At 41.9% G+C, this 15,643-nt stretch overlaps 1 protein-coding gene across 3 annotated transcripts in view; it reads left to right on the plus strand.

The window, feature by feature from the left end:
* ARMC3 (armadillo repeat containing 3) overlaps positions 1–15,643 on the plus strand; it is a 115,707-nt gene that overhangs the window by 51,764 nt on the left and 48,300 nt on the right. For all 3 annotated transcript variants that reach the window (XM_006139717.2, XM_027767713.1, XM_006139712.1), the window contains exons 9-10: positions 1,609–1,761; positions 1,852–1,957. In XM_006139717.2, coding sequence (XP_006139779.1) covers positions 1,609–1,761; positions 1,852–1,957 — 259 coding nt within the window. The remainder of the gene's footprint in view (positions 1–1,608; positions 1,762–1,851; positions 1,958–15,643) is intronic.

A 15,643-nucleotide genomic window follows, 5' to 3' on the forward strand; every position in this document is an offset into this window, starting at 1 on the left:
AGGAAGGAGTAGACGCTTAGTGACTTCGCCCGCGCCAGCTATGGCCAGATTGTCGGCATACGTCTGTGGACCAGATGAACAAAGGCCAGAAGTCGTTGCAAAAATGGTGCCATCCGAATGTGATCCTGCTTCTGTAGAAAAGGGCACATTTTTTGAATGATTTTTTTTTTTTAATCATTGTAAAAGGAAGGGAGAAAATGATATTTTCACTTTAAAACAGAAACCTAGTTGCTGATACTTTCCAACAACATTTTGGAAATATTTCATGTGTTTATACTTAAACACATTTTCTGGGAAAAAGCAAGTTAATTAAAATATGTCTAAGAAATGAGTGAGTTCTGCATGTAGATGCCTTCCTCTGAGTTATCAGCATTTTTCGTAGAGATTCTCATCCTAAATTGAATAGTCTTCTTTTATACATGAACATCCCAAACATGTCTTACGTGTTCTTCTCTTTTAATCATGAACATTGACTTTGCAAAGATGAATTTTATAAACTTGATAAACGTTATTAATGAAGAATTGACTCTATGACAAGATTTTTCACAAGAATGGTAAATAATTTAGGAAGAAGTTCTGTGTAAGCTGTTTCTTTTCATACTTAATCCCTGCTACGTCTTTGTGGGATTGAAATTAAGTTTAGTTCACTATATATTTTTTTTCTAGCATGCGTTTTAATCAATTGTAACTCATTTAGAATTAACCAGGACACAAACTAAAAAATGGTTTAGAATTAATAAAACATATAACAAAGCATTAAGTTTTAATATTCTGTAAGTTAGTTTAATGCAATATTTATTTTAGCATAATAATGAGGTTACGTTTATGGAAAAAACTAAATCAAGAGAGAAATATCTAGGGAACAAAGGATACTAACGATACTTTGATTTCCAATGTACTGGATGATAATGGGACGAATGTCATGGTTTGTAGGTCATAACTTTATCTGTTTTCAAGTAAAACTATTCTAATGTATTTTTAAATTATGTTCATGATGTATCAGTTAAAGGATGGTTTCCATTTCTACTACTTAAGCAAACATTGTCATTTGAGGCCAAAGATGGTTATGCTTTTTCGATAGAAGACTGTAAGTTTCTGCAGACTTGGGATCACTTTCACTGCTTGCTTTTCCTTTCTCCTCTCCTTTACCCTTCTTCTGAAGTCTTCAATATCCAGCACTCCGGCCTGTGCATCTCAGGCAGCATTCAAATATTGTGTTTATATTTCAGATACCATCAGATAAATAGGCTTTTGGGTCCTCAGTGAGGAGATAGCCTGGGTGAACTATCAACACCCCACCAGGCACACGGTTGGTGTTAGAGTCCTGTGTGTTAATTCTGAAAACTTGCCTTTTTCTTATTCTATGTTTCTCTGAAATAATGTTGTTAACATGTAAGAGAATGGGGGAAAAGTGCAACACGCATGGTTCACTGTGTATAATCGCTGTGTCCTAAAGGTGTTGATAGACCTGTATCTTGTTGAGTTTAGACCCTGGTCCTGAAATTAGCAAGTGGTTTTCATTCTTAGCATTCACTGAATGAGTTAAGTTATAATACTTGCACAATTTTCACAGTCAAATTCTGACTTTTTTCTTTTGACTCACGAAAGCTGAAAATAGGAAACTTTTTCACGAGCAGGAGGTTGAGAAGTGTCTCGTAGCCCTCTTGGGTTCCGAAAACGATGGGACTAAAGTTGCCGCGGCCCAGGCGATTTCGGCCATGTGTGAGAATTCAGGCAGCAAAGATTTTTTCAATAATCAAGGTAGGCACACGGGAAACAGGTATTTTGAACATTTTTAGGGTACTGTACATGGACTTTTTTAAAGTCCCATTTTACCTTTCTTTTTCATAGGGATTCCACAGTTAATTCAGTTGCTAAAAAGCGACAATGATGAGATAAGGGAAGCAGCCGCTCTGGCCCTGGCAAACCTAACCACTTGCAATCCTGCTAATGCAAAGTAAGTTCAAAATACTCACCGGACACTGACTCATGACATATTTCACAGTCCAAGATGTTCTAATATTAACATTTTGGTTTTTGAGATAGTTTACATATTTTTAAGGTATTTTATCTTGGGTTATTCCTCAGGACATTTTTTTTAACTTTATTTATTATTTTTATCATTATTATTTTCCAGTTTGATCAGAGAGACAGAGAGAGAGAGAAGAAGTGAGAAAGCAAGCCACCAGGTCCAAGACCCGAACCATGGTCAGCCATGTGGGAGTCCAGCACCTTTAACCACCATGCCACTTGCTGGTTCCAGGGTTTTCTTTTTTTTTTTTTAAGAGATTTTTGCTATAGGACACATGAACTCACCAGAGAGACAAAGAGACAGAAAGTGAGAAATCACCCCCAGCGGGGGTGGCCACGCCACAGTCCTTACTCTTCCATTCTGCTTTCAGGATCTTGAGCATGCACAAATACATACCGGCGTAATTTTTAAGCTGCCAGGTCTGGGACTTGAATGGCCTTGACTATGTGAGAGTCCAGCAACGTAACCATTATGCCATCTGCTGGTCCCCCTAAGGAACTTTGATGAAAATGGAGTCATCAGACTAGCCTGTTTTCTAAAGACAGTAAAATTTTTACTGTTTCCGAGTTTGTTGGGAAACTGTGCAATCAGTTTGATTCAAGCAACGGATTAAGTCTTGTAGAAGCTTCTAACACAAATAAAACTGGATGATGCTGGCAATGTTAGAAACGATATTATGTAACTATTTGCTATATCTAGGACCAACGTAAAAGATGTGTTTTTAAATGACATAAACATTACATAGGCAAAGAGATATTTTTAAAAGTCAATGAAAAGCAATATGCTATGAGCAAATACGACAAAGAAAGTGAGGGGATAGTAATGCCCTTTGTAGTCTAAGCACTGTGGTATGTGATTTATATTCATTTTAAAAATTAATTATCCAAAGCTTATCTGATTTTCCTGAGTTACACATGTTTATTAAAATGGCGGAGCTAGGGACCGGCAGTTGGCGTAATGGCTGTTGCTGGACTCCCACGTAGTCGACTGCAGTTCAAGTCCCGGACCTGGTGGCTTAAACTCACGCCGGGCGCGTGTGCGTGCGTGCCCAAGATCTCGAGAGGAGAAGGGAGAAAAGATTGCGGCGTGGCCATCCCCCCGGGGGGTGATTTCTCGCTTTCTGTCTCTCTGTCTCTCTCTGTCTGTCTGGCAAGCGCACACGCCCTATAGCAAAAACCTCTCCCAAAAGAAAAAAAAAAAAATGGCGGAGCTAGAAATTCAGTTAAGGCCTGTTGGACACAAGTCTGTTTCTTTCCTGCAGAAGATAAGACTGCCTTTTAAAATGGTGTAAGAATTTCTTGAAGGCAACTTTTAGAAAGAAAATAATTATTTGCCCTCCCTGTAGAGCATTTAGCACGTTAGTTTTGATTTATCACTATTTTGTGACGTTGTGGCTCAAATGACCCTATTGTAGCTTGATACAAATCTCCCTACCATTTCATCACATACTTAATCTATTTCTTAACTTATTTTTCTTTCTGTACTCACCGCAAATCTAAGACACTAATGAAATGACTATAAAAAATCTAACAATGTTGAATAAAAAAAAAACAGCAGAAATGCATAAACATTAAAATAAAACTGTGCTCCTTGAAGAGCTACAATCTTTGACATAATCATTTTCTAAGTTAAGGGTCGTCATTATCTCTATGAAAGCATACACATTTCTAGAATATTGAGTCATAGTAAGTAGCAATTTGAAAATAACATATTCAGTGATTTCTGTCAGTGTAATCTCATCGGTGGAAAATTCTTGCCCGTGCCCCTGAAACATTTCTGTCTCTTGTCCACTTGGATTTATGTATTATCTCGAGCACTTGAATAGGCCTCCAGAGTGCATAGATGTCTCGAGTTGATGTGAGTTTGCCTGGCTTATATCATTTCACAGTTTTCTAGAAAATCAGAAAATTAGGATGGTAAATAGCTCTACAAAGGAGCCGCCTTTAGATTTGTTCTTTTAATTTAATTAGCATTTGTACAGATTTTTGTCGTCTTCCTCTACAGCTTCATATTTTGTCAACCTAGAAAGGCTGACTAGAACCAAATGATGCCTGACTTCTTTTCTACTATAATCAAGTTTACTTTTGTAATTTAATTTTATTCTGATAACATTCTTTTGCAGTTGTTTCCTAACCTGTTACATACTGTCTATGCTGCTCTTTCTGCCCTTTTATTTCAGTTTGTGTTCAGTAAGGGACATAGGACATGAACGAAGGTGGTTTTCTGGATGTTCGTTGAGGTCTGTAGAATTTTTACTTTGGACATTTTGAGGTTAAAAAAAAATTTTTTTAAATAAATATCAGGCCATCAGGAAAGGCATGACAAATTTTTCTGTTTTTCTACTCAACGATGCATCATGACTTTCTTGACAACCCAATATTTTGGGAGAGGATGTAGAGTTCGGTTCGACATCTTTGGGCCAAATGCCACAGACCAAATGGAAACAGGATTCAATAACCAACCAAAAGGAATGAACACAAAAAGGCACAAGGTCAGTTCTTAAGCAGGGCTACTGAAGTATTCATTACTAAGGCCAAACATGACAGAGATGACAACAAAGATGACTATTTTTAATAAAATGTTTTTCTTTGGGTCAGTCAGTGACTTAATGGTTAAAGTCGCTGAATCACACACAGTGGACTACAGTTTGAGTCCTGGACCCAGCAGCTTAAAAACAAACTGTGTGTGTGTGCAGCCCCAAATCCCAGGAAGATAATAGAGAAGGGACTGTGGCATGGCCATCCCCTCTATGGGGTGCCTGCCTCCTCACTTTCTCTCTCTCTCCCTCTCTCCCATAAGCACATGTACTCTCTAGCAAATAATAATTTTTAAAATCCTACTTGGATCACCTTTTAAAAATTGTTAGCTTAGGGCCCAGCAGTTGGCATAATGGCTATGTCTCCAGACTCCCACGTAGCCGCCCATGGTTCAATTCCAGGACCTGGTGGCTTAAACTCACGCCAAGCATGTGTGTGTGCGTGCCCAAGATCCCAAGAGGAGAATAGAAGAGAAGGAATTGTGGCATGGCCATCTCCCCTAGGGGGTGACTTTTGCCTTCTGTTCTCTGTCTCTCTCTTTCTGGTGAGTGCACGGGCCCTATAGCAAAAACCTCTCAAAAGAAAAAAATTGTTAGCTTAAATCCAGCATTAGTCAGTGCTTCTGCAATTACTTTTGACTTCTTAGACATGATTTCTTTCTCCCCAGCCCATAACCTTAGATGTGTAGCTTCTAGGTATTCAAGTTAGGGATAAGTAAAATTATAGTTTAAAAATATTGGGTCGGACAGGTGGCGACTGAGGCAGCTAGATCCCATAAAGCTGACCCCGTAGTTCAAGAATTAGACTTGATGGCTTTAAAAACCATGCTGGGTGTATGTGCATGTTTGCTCAAAATCCTGGAAAGAGGGAGAAGTGAAAGAGAAGGATTATAGCATGACAGTGCCCCACGGGGGTGAAGGGATTGCTTTCCCATTTTCCTCTGCTCTCTTCCTCTAGCTCCAGTAAGTTCACTGGCAAAATTAAAAAAAAAAAAAAAGAAAAACTTACTGACAGGGCCGGCCATGTGCATAGGAAGCTGGATCTCGCCTGGCTGATGGCAGTTCAAATGCTGGCCCTGGCAGCTTGAGAAAACACACTGGGCACATGTACATGAGTGCTCAAAATCCTAAAGGTATAGAGAAATGGAGGAAAGAGATTATGGCATGACCGTGCTGCACTGGGGGTTGCCTTTTATTTTTCTGGTGAGCACATGTACCCTCTGGCAATTAAAAAAAAAGGTATATATATATATAAACAAACATGAACCCCTTACAAATAGCCTAAAGTGGAATAAAATATTAAAAAGTAAAATAGGCCATAAAATATATCCTAGAAATACATTCAACTCTCAGTAGTATTTTGCCTCCTGTCCTTTGTGCCGACCACGCTCTGGCCTGGAAGTTTGTTCCCAGACAGCGCCTCTCCCTCAAGTCTCTGTTCAAACGTCTCTGTGGCAAAGAAGCCCACCATTACTACGGAGTTTAAAATAGCGTCCCACACGCCCATGTCCTCTATCCTCCTTCCCTGCTGCCCTGTTCTCATACACTTATTACTTTCTAACATGCTATATAACTCACCTTGATGTGGGATACCTATTACGTATTTTCTGTTCCCTCCACACGTCACCACCTGCACCATCAGCACGCTTTGCTGAAGAGAATTCACTGATACTAGAGCATGCCCAGCCCTTCTGTGGGCATTCGAGGGGCAAAGAGGCTAACATCAAAAGTGCACCCAAACTAAAAGGACAGTGACAAAAACAAGTTTATCTGACAGTAACCCATGCCCATGTAAGCAGAAGGTAACCCTCAGTGATATTTTGTTTGTTTTGTCATTTAGATCACGAAAACGCTAGTCAAGGCTCAGCTGTCAGAGCCTTCTATTGATACTTTTCAGTCTTTATTGTAATATCTACAGAGAAAAGGTTATTTAAAGTGGGTAAAAATGTGAAAGGACAATGAATGAGAAGTAAAGTAACCATTTCAAGGCTTAGAAAAGAGAACGAAAACAGTCAGATTTGTTGGACTGATTCGAAGTGAAAGAAGAAAGAAAAGTAAAATTATTTTTTAAGTGAATCAATACAATGTGAGAAGGCTAAGACATAAAGGAATGTATGAAAATGGAAATCAGGAAACAATAATGAATTTATTATGAAACGTAATCCATTTAGTTCATTTGAACACCGATGTTCTTTCTTGATACTCTGCTAGTCTCTGACAATTCTGAGTTTGTAATACGTTTTTTGGAAATGAGAAAGCTAATTTTTGAAATGGGGAATATTATTTTCAGTGAAATTTCTATTGCATTTACTTTTCTAGCCAATTAATTACATTAAAGTTTTACATTATTTATGCACGTACTGAGAGAATTACGCTTGACTGACATTCTTCTGAGGAGCAGCTCCTACATATTAGAAGGATATTTTCAACTATTAATTTATAACATCACTGCCATCTGTTGGATCTGATCAGAATTAAAGTTTTTAAAATTATCCCCAGAATGAAGATGGTTCATGCTTTATAGAATTTCCTTTTCCAGTGTAACTAAATTTGGCCCTGGGTAAACTGCGAAAAGATGAGAAAATTAGTATAATTGTTGACTAGACATTTCCAAAAATGCAATCATTTTAGAGAACCAAATGCAGTAAAACCAAAACCTAGGGTTATTTTTAAAACTCACAGAAAAGTAAGTGAAAACTGGTCTGCGATAATGAATACATAGTCAAATCTCTATTGTTTCTAGATGGATCATACTAACCCTGATTTTTCGTTCTTTTTTTTTTTTTTTTTTTTTCACGGTATCTCCATGCAGAACTAGTTGATTTTCCCGGGTTTTAGAAACTCTTTTATATCCATTGCCTTGCTTTTTTATGTTTTTATTTTTTGTGCCTTTTCTTCACTTTCCACCATTGAAGTGACCCAAGAAACTTGTAAATGATAGGACATATGGTGATCACTTAAAAATTAATAATAGTGATCGATTGATTATAGGGCCACTGCCAGCCTCCACACCACCAGAGTCAAAGACCTTCGTTCCAGGGTCCATCTGGCTATTGTCTGACCTCTAGTCAGGATCACAGAAAGAAATCACGAGATGAGTAAGAAGCACACTCAGAAGCACACCCCAAAGGGACTCCAGGCAAAGACAAAATGTCCCCAACTTACACGGGTCTGTGTTTGAGTGCTTTGGAAACTCTCGAATGTCCTCATTTTATATAGATGGCCTGTCATTTTGTGTTATCAGTGTTCGACTTTATCTTCACTAGCATAGAAATAAAGCTCCGACTAATTTTAATGCATGGTGGAATTATTTATGGTGACTCCTGCCTAAGGAAGCCAGGGAACGTGTAGAGACAAAATGAAAAAGCATGGGACTTCATACAGTATTTCAAGAAAAGTTACTACTTCATGTGGTGCTTCAGAAAAAGCCAGTGTCGGGGACCAGCAGTTAGCGTAATGGCTATGTCGCTGGACTCCCACGTAGTTGACCACGGTTCGCGTCCCGGAACCGGTGGCTTAAAACTCACGCCGGGCGCATGTGTGTGCGTGCCCAAGGTCCCGGGAGGAGAATGGAGGAGAAGGGATTGCGGTGTGGCTATCCCCCATGGGGGGGGATTTCTCACTTTCTGTCTCTCGGTCTCTCTCTGTTGTCTGTCTGGCGAGCGCACGCGCCCTATAGCGAAAACCTCTCCAAAAAAAAAAAAAAAAAAACCAGTGCCACGTTCATTCACAGCGCTCAAACTCCTTATCAGTCATTTCAGTATCATCAGGGAGGGGCACGATTTTAAGCGACTTCTTAGAAATCTCTACTGTGTACAGAGAGCATTTGCAAGTCTTTTTAAAAATGTTTTTACTCCCAGCTTATTAAATAAAGCTAGGGGGAGGTGGTTAATCCGTTTGTATGTCTATTTTTTACCATTCCTTTTCATTTCAGTTATTCTGTAGAGCTTAGCTAAAGCTTATTCCTTAGACTTGCCTAGCTTTTATTGAGAAACGTAGGTTGTGGTGCAGTGAATGATCTTTTTGGAGAGGGGAAACCTTGCCTCTCCTCAAGTTTCACTTCCTTCTCTCCATGCCTCTGCAAGGAAAGGTAAGGCCCAGACCTCTGATGCCCAGAGATGTGTACTGTCACCCTCGGAAAACTAGATGCTAAGGCCCTGTCCTAAAGCAGACTTCTGGACCAGTACTCTCAGGTTTACTTAGAATAAGTCATCTCGACTCACAGACTACTTTTTATTAAAGAAACATAGGCTATTGAAGTAATCCACAGTGATTTACAAAATTAAAACACATTCTCATGAGAAATGCAAATCATGCAGTAGACTCGACCGGTCGGACTTAATAAGGGTACAGCCGCGCAGTCGCCATCTTTGTCGCACAGGGTTTTCCATGAGGAAAACGTTTTCAGAGGTCTCCGTATCTTCCCGCGTCACAAGAAGAAGAAACGCGTCTTCATACTGACCCCTAGTGACTGTTTTGAAGGAAGTTGGGGGAGGGGAAAAAAAAAAAAAAGAACCGGTAAGGGAAGAACTGCTCTGCATTTTAATAAAACACACACGAATTTAATTTGAACCCCTTCCTGGCATGCCTAAAATAGTATTTTTAAGACATTATTGAAAGATCGTGATCTGGAGAGCATTTTACCCTGATGCTTTTCTAGAGAGATCGTTCTGCTAAGTGCGTGCCTTTGTCCCTCCTTAAGGTGCATTCATTTCATACCGTTTAGACACGTTCCTTGTCCCGGGGCTGGGTACCTGCCTACCCTCTAACTGCAGGGGGCAAAGGGGATACACTCCGACAACGTAAATGAAGACATCTCATTGCTGTTAGTTTCCCCAGAGTTGATGTTTTGCTCTTGATTGTGTCTATAGAAAAGATGATCTTGTTTGTAGTGGTTATTTATAGCCTTTTGTTGTAAAATTCCAGAGCCTTCGGGTTAGAATGCTTACAGTAGGGGTGTCTTGCAAGATAACTTGAGGTTAGTTTTATAGCCTTTTAGGAGGATCAATTTGGTAGTGATGGGTCAACCTTTTGTATTCAGGATGATACCTCAAATAATTTCTTTTAAGTGTTGTTTAATGTTTAAAAGCCTTCTGAAATAAATAGATAAATAAATGGGAAGAGTCTTTGTGGTAGATTTAGGGGTTATTCCTGCATTATCTCCATCTATTAAGTGTGTCCTTTGTATTTCCACCCCTTGGAGGCTAAATTCTCCCCTGCCTGATGGAATCTCGTTATAACACTTATTATACTGGACTGGAAAAAAAAAAAAATCACATTGGACCCGAAAAACATACAGAGGGGAAAAACTCAATTTTGCAATAAAAAGAGTTGCTTCCACATCCCTGCCTTGTGTTAGCTAGTGCCCACCTGACCTCGACAGTTCGAATTTGATTAACTTCCCGGCTTTGTGAGGCTTGGTGAATCCCGTGAAATGTCCAATTAGAAAACGACCCGTGCTGCTTTTATTACTGCCAGAGCACAGACTGATATTTGCATACTATCATCTCCAAGTTGCTGGTATTCAGGTTTAATTTCCAAAACAGCTGATTTTCGGGGAAGCCATCAGTTTGGATATCTTACATTGCATGACTTTTTCTTTTTCAATTATTGATATGAGCAATTATAGGCATACTGAAACCTCTATACATTTATGTTTGCTCACCTCTGACTTTTTACATTAATCATTTTGCCTGATTTTTGTCTTCACTCCGGAAATGGTCCTTATTGTTCCGTGACTACCCTAAATGGGAAGATTTGGGGAGGATTTCCGAGAAAATTGCTCCAGCTCTAATCCCTGCAGGTTTTTGAGCCTGGGCTGTCTGGCTGAAAGGTTGTCTGAAAATGAAAAGGTCATATATACTTGCAAATTTTGAATATGATTTTTTTTCCCCCTTGATCCAAAAAATCTCTACCCTGTGGCTTTCCAAATATTAGAGAGTGACAGTGATGTTGATAGCTGGCATTTATGGATTGACCATTGAGCTAACAGGGGTGGGAAGCTTTTCACATTGAGGCGGTCTGTCCTGGCATCTCCAGGGAGCTGGCAGGGACTCCCCCCTCCATCCCGACACCTTCCTCTGACTTTGTCCCCTGCTCAGGGCCTCCCGGCCTCTAAAGTTCTCCGATCTTCTGCACTAGGATTCCCCTTTGCCTCCATGATCTCTTTGAATCCCTCCAGACTCCGGTGGCCAGGGCTCCTTGGCCTCCAGTAGGGCATCTTGCATCTTTTGCTTTCCCTTCTTCTTTACGCCAGACCTTCCCTTACCGTTCTCCCCAGGTTCTGTTCCTCGTTACTCTCCCTTCTTCTTTTTCCTCTCTCTTTTTCCTTTTCTCCCTCCTCATTTCTTATTCCCTGAGAAACAATGGGGCAAAGCAAGTAGGGTCTATTGTTTTACTTTTGTTTTTTCCTGAAAATACTGAATTTTTTTTAAAAAATATTTTTGCTATAGGGTGTGTGCACTTGCTGGAGATACAGAGAGACAGAAAGTGAGAAATTATCCCCAGGGGGATGGCCATGCCACAGTCTCTTCTGCTCCATTCTCCTCTCGGGATCTTAGGCAAACATACCCAGAATGAATTTTAAACCTCCTAGGTTCAGGACTCGAACTGCGGTCGACTATGTGGGAGTCCAGCAAGATAACCATTGAGCCATTTTCTGGTCCCCAAAATACTGAAATTTTTAAAACTTTAAAGATTAATAGGGACCAGACAGTGGTGCAGCAGTCAAGCAGCTGGACCCATGGGGCAGATTCTGGGTTTGCATGCCTGGGTACATGTCAGGTACCTACGCATATGCCCAGTACCCAGGCTGGTGGAGCAGGCGTGGAGCATGGCATGAAGATCCTGCAGGGTCACCTCTCTCTCCCCACCTCTGATGGAGAGAGGTTAATGTTAAATAAACATTAAAAAGGCAAAAGATGGTGAATGTGAAAAGGTAACGGACTAAAGTCAGAAGACCGTGGTCTCAATCCTGTATTGATTCACTTACTTCATGAGCAAGTTTCAACCTGAGTTTTTTTATTCCTGGCTATGAAACAAACAAAGAAAACGGTTAAGTTATCTACTTTGTTTGCGCACCCAAGCTATTGTGCTCCATCCAGTCTGGAGCACATCTTTCCGTGAGGGTTAGAGCTTGTTATCCCCAAATCTGAAGAAGTTATCAGGATTTAGGCTTCTGTGGTTGTTATTTCACCACGATTTGGGCATTCTTTATAACGCTAGGCTCCTGCGGGGGAAGAGGCAAGGTCCCCTGAAGCTGCTTCTATCAGACTTCTGCTTCAGTCAGGAAGGGGTCACATTACAAACCCGCAGGGGCATCATTGGCAGGTTTCTTCGGAAGTAGTAGCAGTATAAATAAAACAGCACAGTGTCGGGGCCAGCAGGTGGTGTGATGGTTACAGTGCTGGACTCCCACATGGTCAACCAGGTGCGTGCTCACGCATATCCAAAATCCCGAGAGGAGAACGAGGAGATGGGATTGCAGCACAGCAGGGCTGTGTCCCCCCCGGGGGTGGGGGGTGGGGGGGTGGTGGTGGTAAGATTTCTCATCGTCTGTCTTTCTCCCACAAGTGCACACTCCCTCTACCAAAACCTAAAAACAAACAAAAAACAGCACAATGCCATATAGAGTGTGCTCCTACTTGCTGGAGATACAGAGAGACAGAAAGTGAGAAATTATCCCCAGGGGGATGGCCATGCCACAGTCTCTTCTGCTCCATTCTCCTCTCGGGATCTTAGGCAAACATACCCAGAATGAATTTTAAACCTCCTAGGTTCAGGACTCGAACTGCGGTCGACTATGTGGGAGTCCAGCAAGATAACCATTGAGCCATTTTCTGGTCCCCAAAATACTGAAATTTTTAAAACTTTAAAGATTAATAGGGACCAGACAGTGGTGCAGCAGTCAAGCAGCTGGACCCATGGGGCAGATTCTGGGTTTGCATGCCTGGGTACATGTCAGGTACCTACGCATATGCCCAGTACCCAGGCTGGTGGAGCAGGCGTGGAGCATGGCATGAAGATCCTGCAGGGTCACCTCTCTCTCCCCACCTCTGATGGAGAGAGGTTAATGTTAAATAAACATTAAAAAGGCAAAAGATGGTGAATGTGAAAAGGTAACGGACTAAAGTCAGAAGACCGTGGTCTCAATCCTGTATTGATTCACTTACTTCATGAGCAAGTTTCAACCTGAGTTTTTTTATTCCTGGCTATGAAACAAACAAAGAAAACGGTTAAGTTATCTACTTTGTTTGCGCACCCAAGCTATTGTGCTCCATCCAGTCTGGAGCACATCTTTCCGTGAGGGTTAGAGCTTGTTATCCCCAAATCTGAAGAAGTTATCAGGATTTAGGCTTCTGTGGTTGTTATTTCACCACGATTTGGGCATTCTTTATAACGCTAGGCTCCTGCGGGGGAAGAGGCAAGGTCCCCTGAAGCTGCTTCTATCAGACTTCTGCTTCAGTCAGGAAGGGGTCACATTACAAACCCGCAGGGGCATCATTGGCAGGTTTCTTCGGAAGTAGTAGCAGTATAAATAAAACAGCACAGTGTCGGGGCCAGCAGGTGGTGTGATGGTTACAGTGCTGGACTCCCACATGGTCAACCAGGTGCGTGCTCACGCATATCCAAAATCCCGAGAGGAGAACGAGGAGATGGGATTGCAGCACAGCAGGGCTGTGTCCCCCCCGGGGGTGGGGGGTGGGGGGGTGGTGGTGGTAAGATTTCTCATCGTCTGTCTTTCTCCCACAAGTGCACACTCCCTCTACCAAAACCTAAAAACAAACAAAAAACAGCACAATGCCATATAGAGTGTGCTCCTGAGGCAGGGAAGAGGGTGCTGGAGAATGAGAGAGGGCCCATCAGTGAAGGCCTCTCTGGAGAAGAGACTTTGAGCTGATGAGAATAAGCCGGTCCTGGCAAGTGCTGGGGATTTTTGTGTTTTTTCGGTTTGGTTTTGTTTTGTTTTTAATTTGCTGTCACATGAGAGCATTCAGCATCCTTATTATTTAGTTAAGAACATCAACAACACAGAATCTCTAATTACTCTGGGATTGTGTCCCTTGTCATCCACGGGTCTGTAAATAGACTGATTTCCAGGCTAAACAGAAACATTTGGTAACTACAAAAGTCATTTATTACGAATATCCTAACACCTTGACCATTATTCCTGTTTTATTAGGAGACAAGTCAGCCATGTAAAATGGAGAGAGTTGTTTTTCCCCGATGGCAGGTAGTTAATTATTGGCAGGGCATTCTGGCTTTTGAAAACAGACGGGAGCCCGGATGGAAGTGAAGAATTGTGATTGAACAGATAGGTCAATAAAGACTCCATGTTACTTGTAAGAAAATTACATTTGATTTCCCCAGACTTTGATTGACTGTCTCCAAATCGGTAACAACAACATGCGTGCTGTTTGGGGAAGTGCTGGGTTCGCGTGTGCTGTTCTCCCTGCAATTATGCCGTTCTCTTTGAGAACCCGTAATGGCACCACAGCTGTAACATGAAAGCGCACTCCGAAAGTCTGCAAACCCTACCTGCTGAGGCACAGCACTCTGATGGAAACGAAGTGTTTTCACATATTGGGGTTTTTGTTTTGTTTTGTTTTTGCATTTTTCTTCCTTTGCCATAGGATGCAAAACCCAGTCGTTTCAGTGGCTGGGTTTCACTTTAATAATCATGTTATTTTAAAGCCTTTCATTTTCAGCGGTTGCCTGTAATTAATTGTGATTCTCTCCCTTACTAGTGAAAGCTTCTTTAAATAATACTGCTTAAAAAGAAGGAAGATTCTCTTGGCTTGCGTTGTCAGTCCTGGAGATGAGCCAGCGTCTGGGGGCAGCTGGGCGGCAGCAGCAGGGCGATCCTTGTTCTGGACTCAGATCTTGACCAATTTAGCCAACGCTCCACTTTGTGGATCATTACCTTTGTTGAAAAACATGTCTGGAACAAGAGTCGTGAATCCTGTTCACTGCAGTCTAAAGCTGGCAGTGATAACCAGGAGACCTGTTTCTGTGACGGCTGGTGTCTCCCTGCACAGACTGACTGTCAGCCTGCAGGGCCACCTTTTTGCATTTTTCTTCCTTTGCCATAGGATGCAAAACCCAGTCGTTTCAGTGGCTGGGTTTCACTTTAATAATCATGTTATTTTAAAGCCTTTCATTTTCAGCGGTTGCCTGTAATTAATTGTGATTCTCTCCCTTACTAGTGAAAGCTTCTTTAAATAATACTGCTTAAAAAGAAGGAAGATTCTCTTGGCTTGCGTTGTCAGTCCTGGAGATGAGCCAGCGTCTGGGGGCAGCTGGGCGGCAGCAGCAGGGCGATCCTTGTTCTGGACTCAGATCTTGACCAATTTAGCCAACGCTCCACTTTGTGGATCATTACCTTTGTTGAAAAACATGTCTGGAACAAGAGTCGTGAATCCTGTTCACTGCAGTCTAAAGCTGGCAGTGATAACCAGGAGACCTGTTTCTGTGACGGCTGGTGTCTCCCTGCACAGACTGACTGTCAGCCTGCAGGGCCACCAACACCAAGCCCGAGCCGCTGCCACGCACGGGCCTCTCCTGACCACTTGCAGAGTGTCTGCCACCCATCCGTCTTCCTTGGTGTGACAAAACTCACAGAGACATCTGAAAAGTCACGCTGGTGGGAATGGTTGTAATCACTGTTAACAAACAAGGTTCTTATTGCCAATATCACCATCTGTTCTATCGGGTTCTGCACATTACCCTGGATGGGGGCTCTGTTAAACAGACTTCGGGACTGCCCAAGGTCACCCTTGATTCATGTAATCAGTCTCTGGAGATGGGTACAATGTGAGTCTCCAACTGCAGGAAGGCTCCAATTCTGAGAGGAACCAAATGGTGTCCTCTGATGGCACACGCAAATAAACAGAGTCACCGGTGTCTGCAGAGTCAAAACGAAGACAGCCTCCAATGTAAGGAAAGGGTCTGCTCCTAAAGAGCTTGCCTAAAGTGCAGAATGTTATTGACCATCCTCCACCTAAGAATGACCTCACTCCGTGGCTGGAGAAGTGGTGGGCATGGGGAGGAGCTGAGCGACCTCGAGAGCTGCTGCA

This window comes from Tupaia chinensis, unplaced genomic scaffold (assembly GCF_000334495.1).
Source record: "Tupaia chinensis unplaced genomic scaffold, TupChi_1.0 Scaffold000001_1, whole genome shotgun sequence".
NCBI lineage: Eukaryota > Metazoa > Chordata > Mammalia > Scandentia > Tupaiidae > Tupaia > Tupaia belangeri.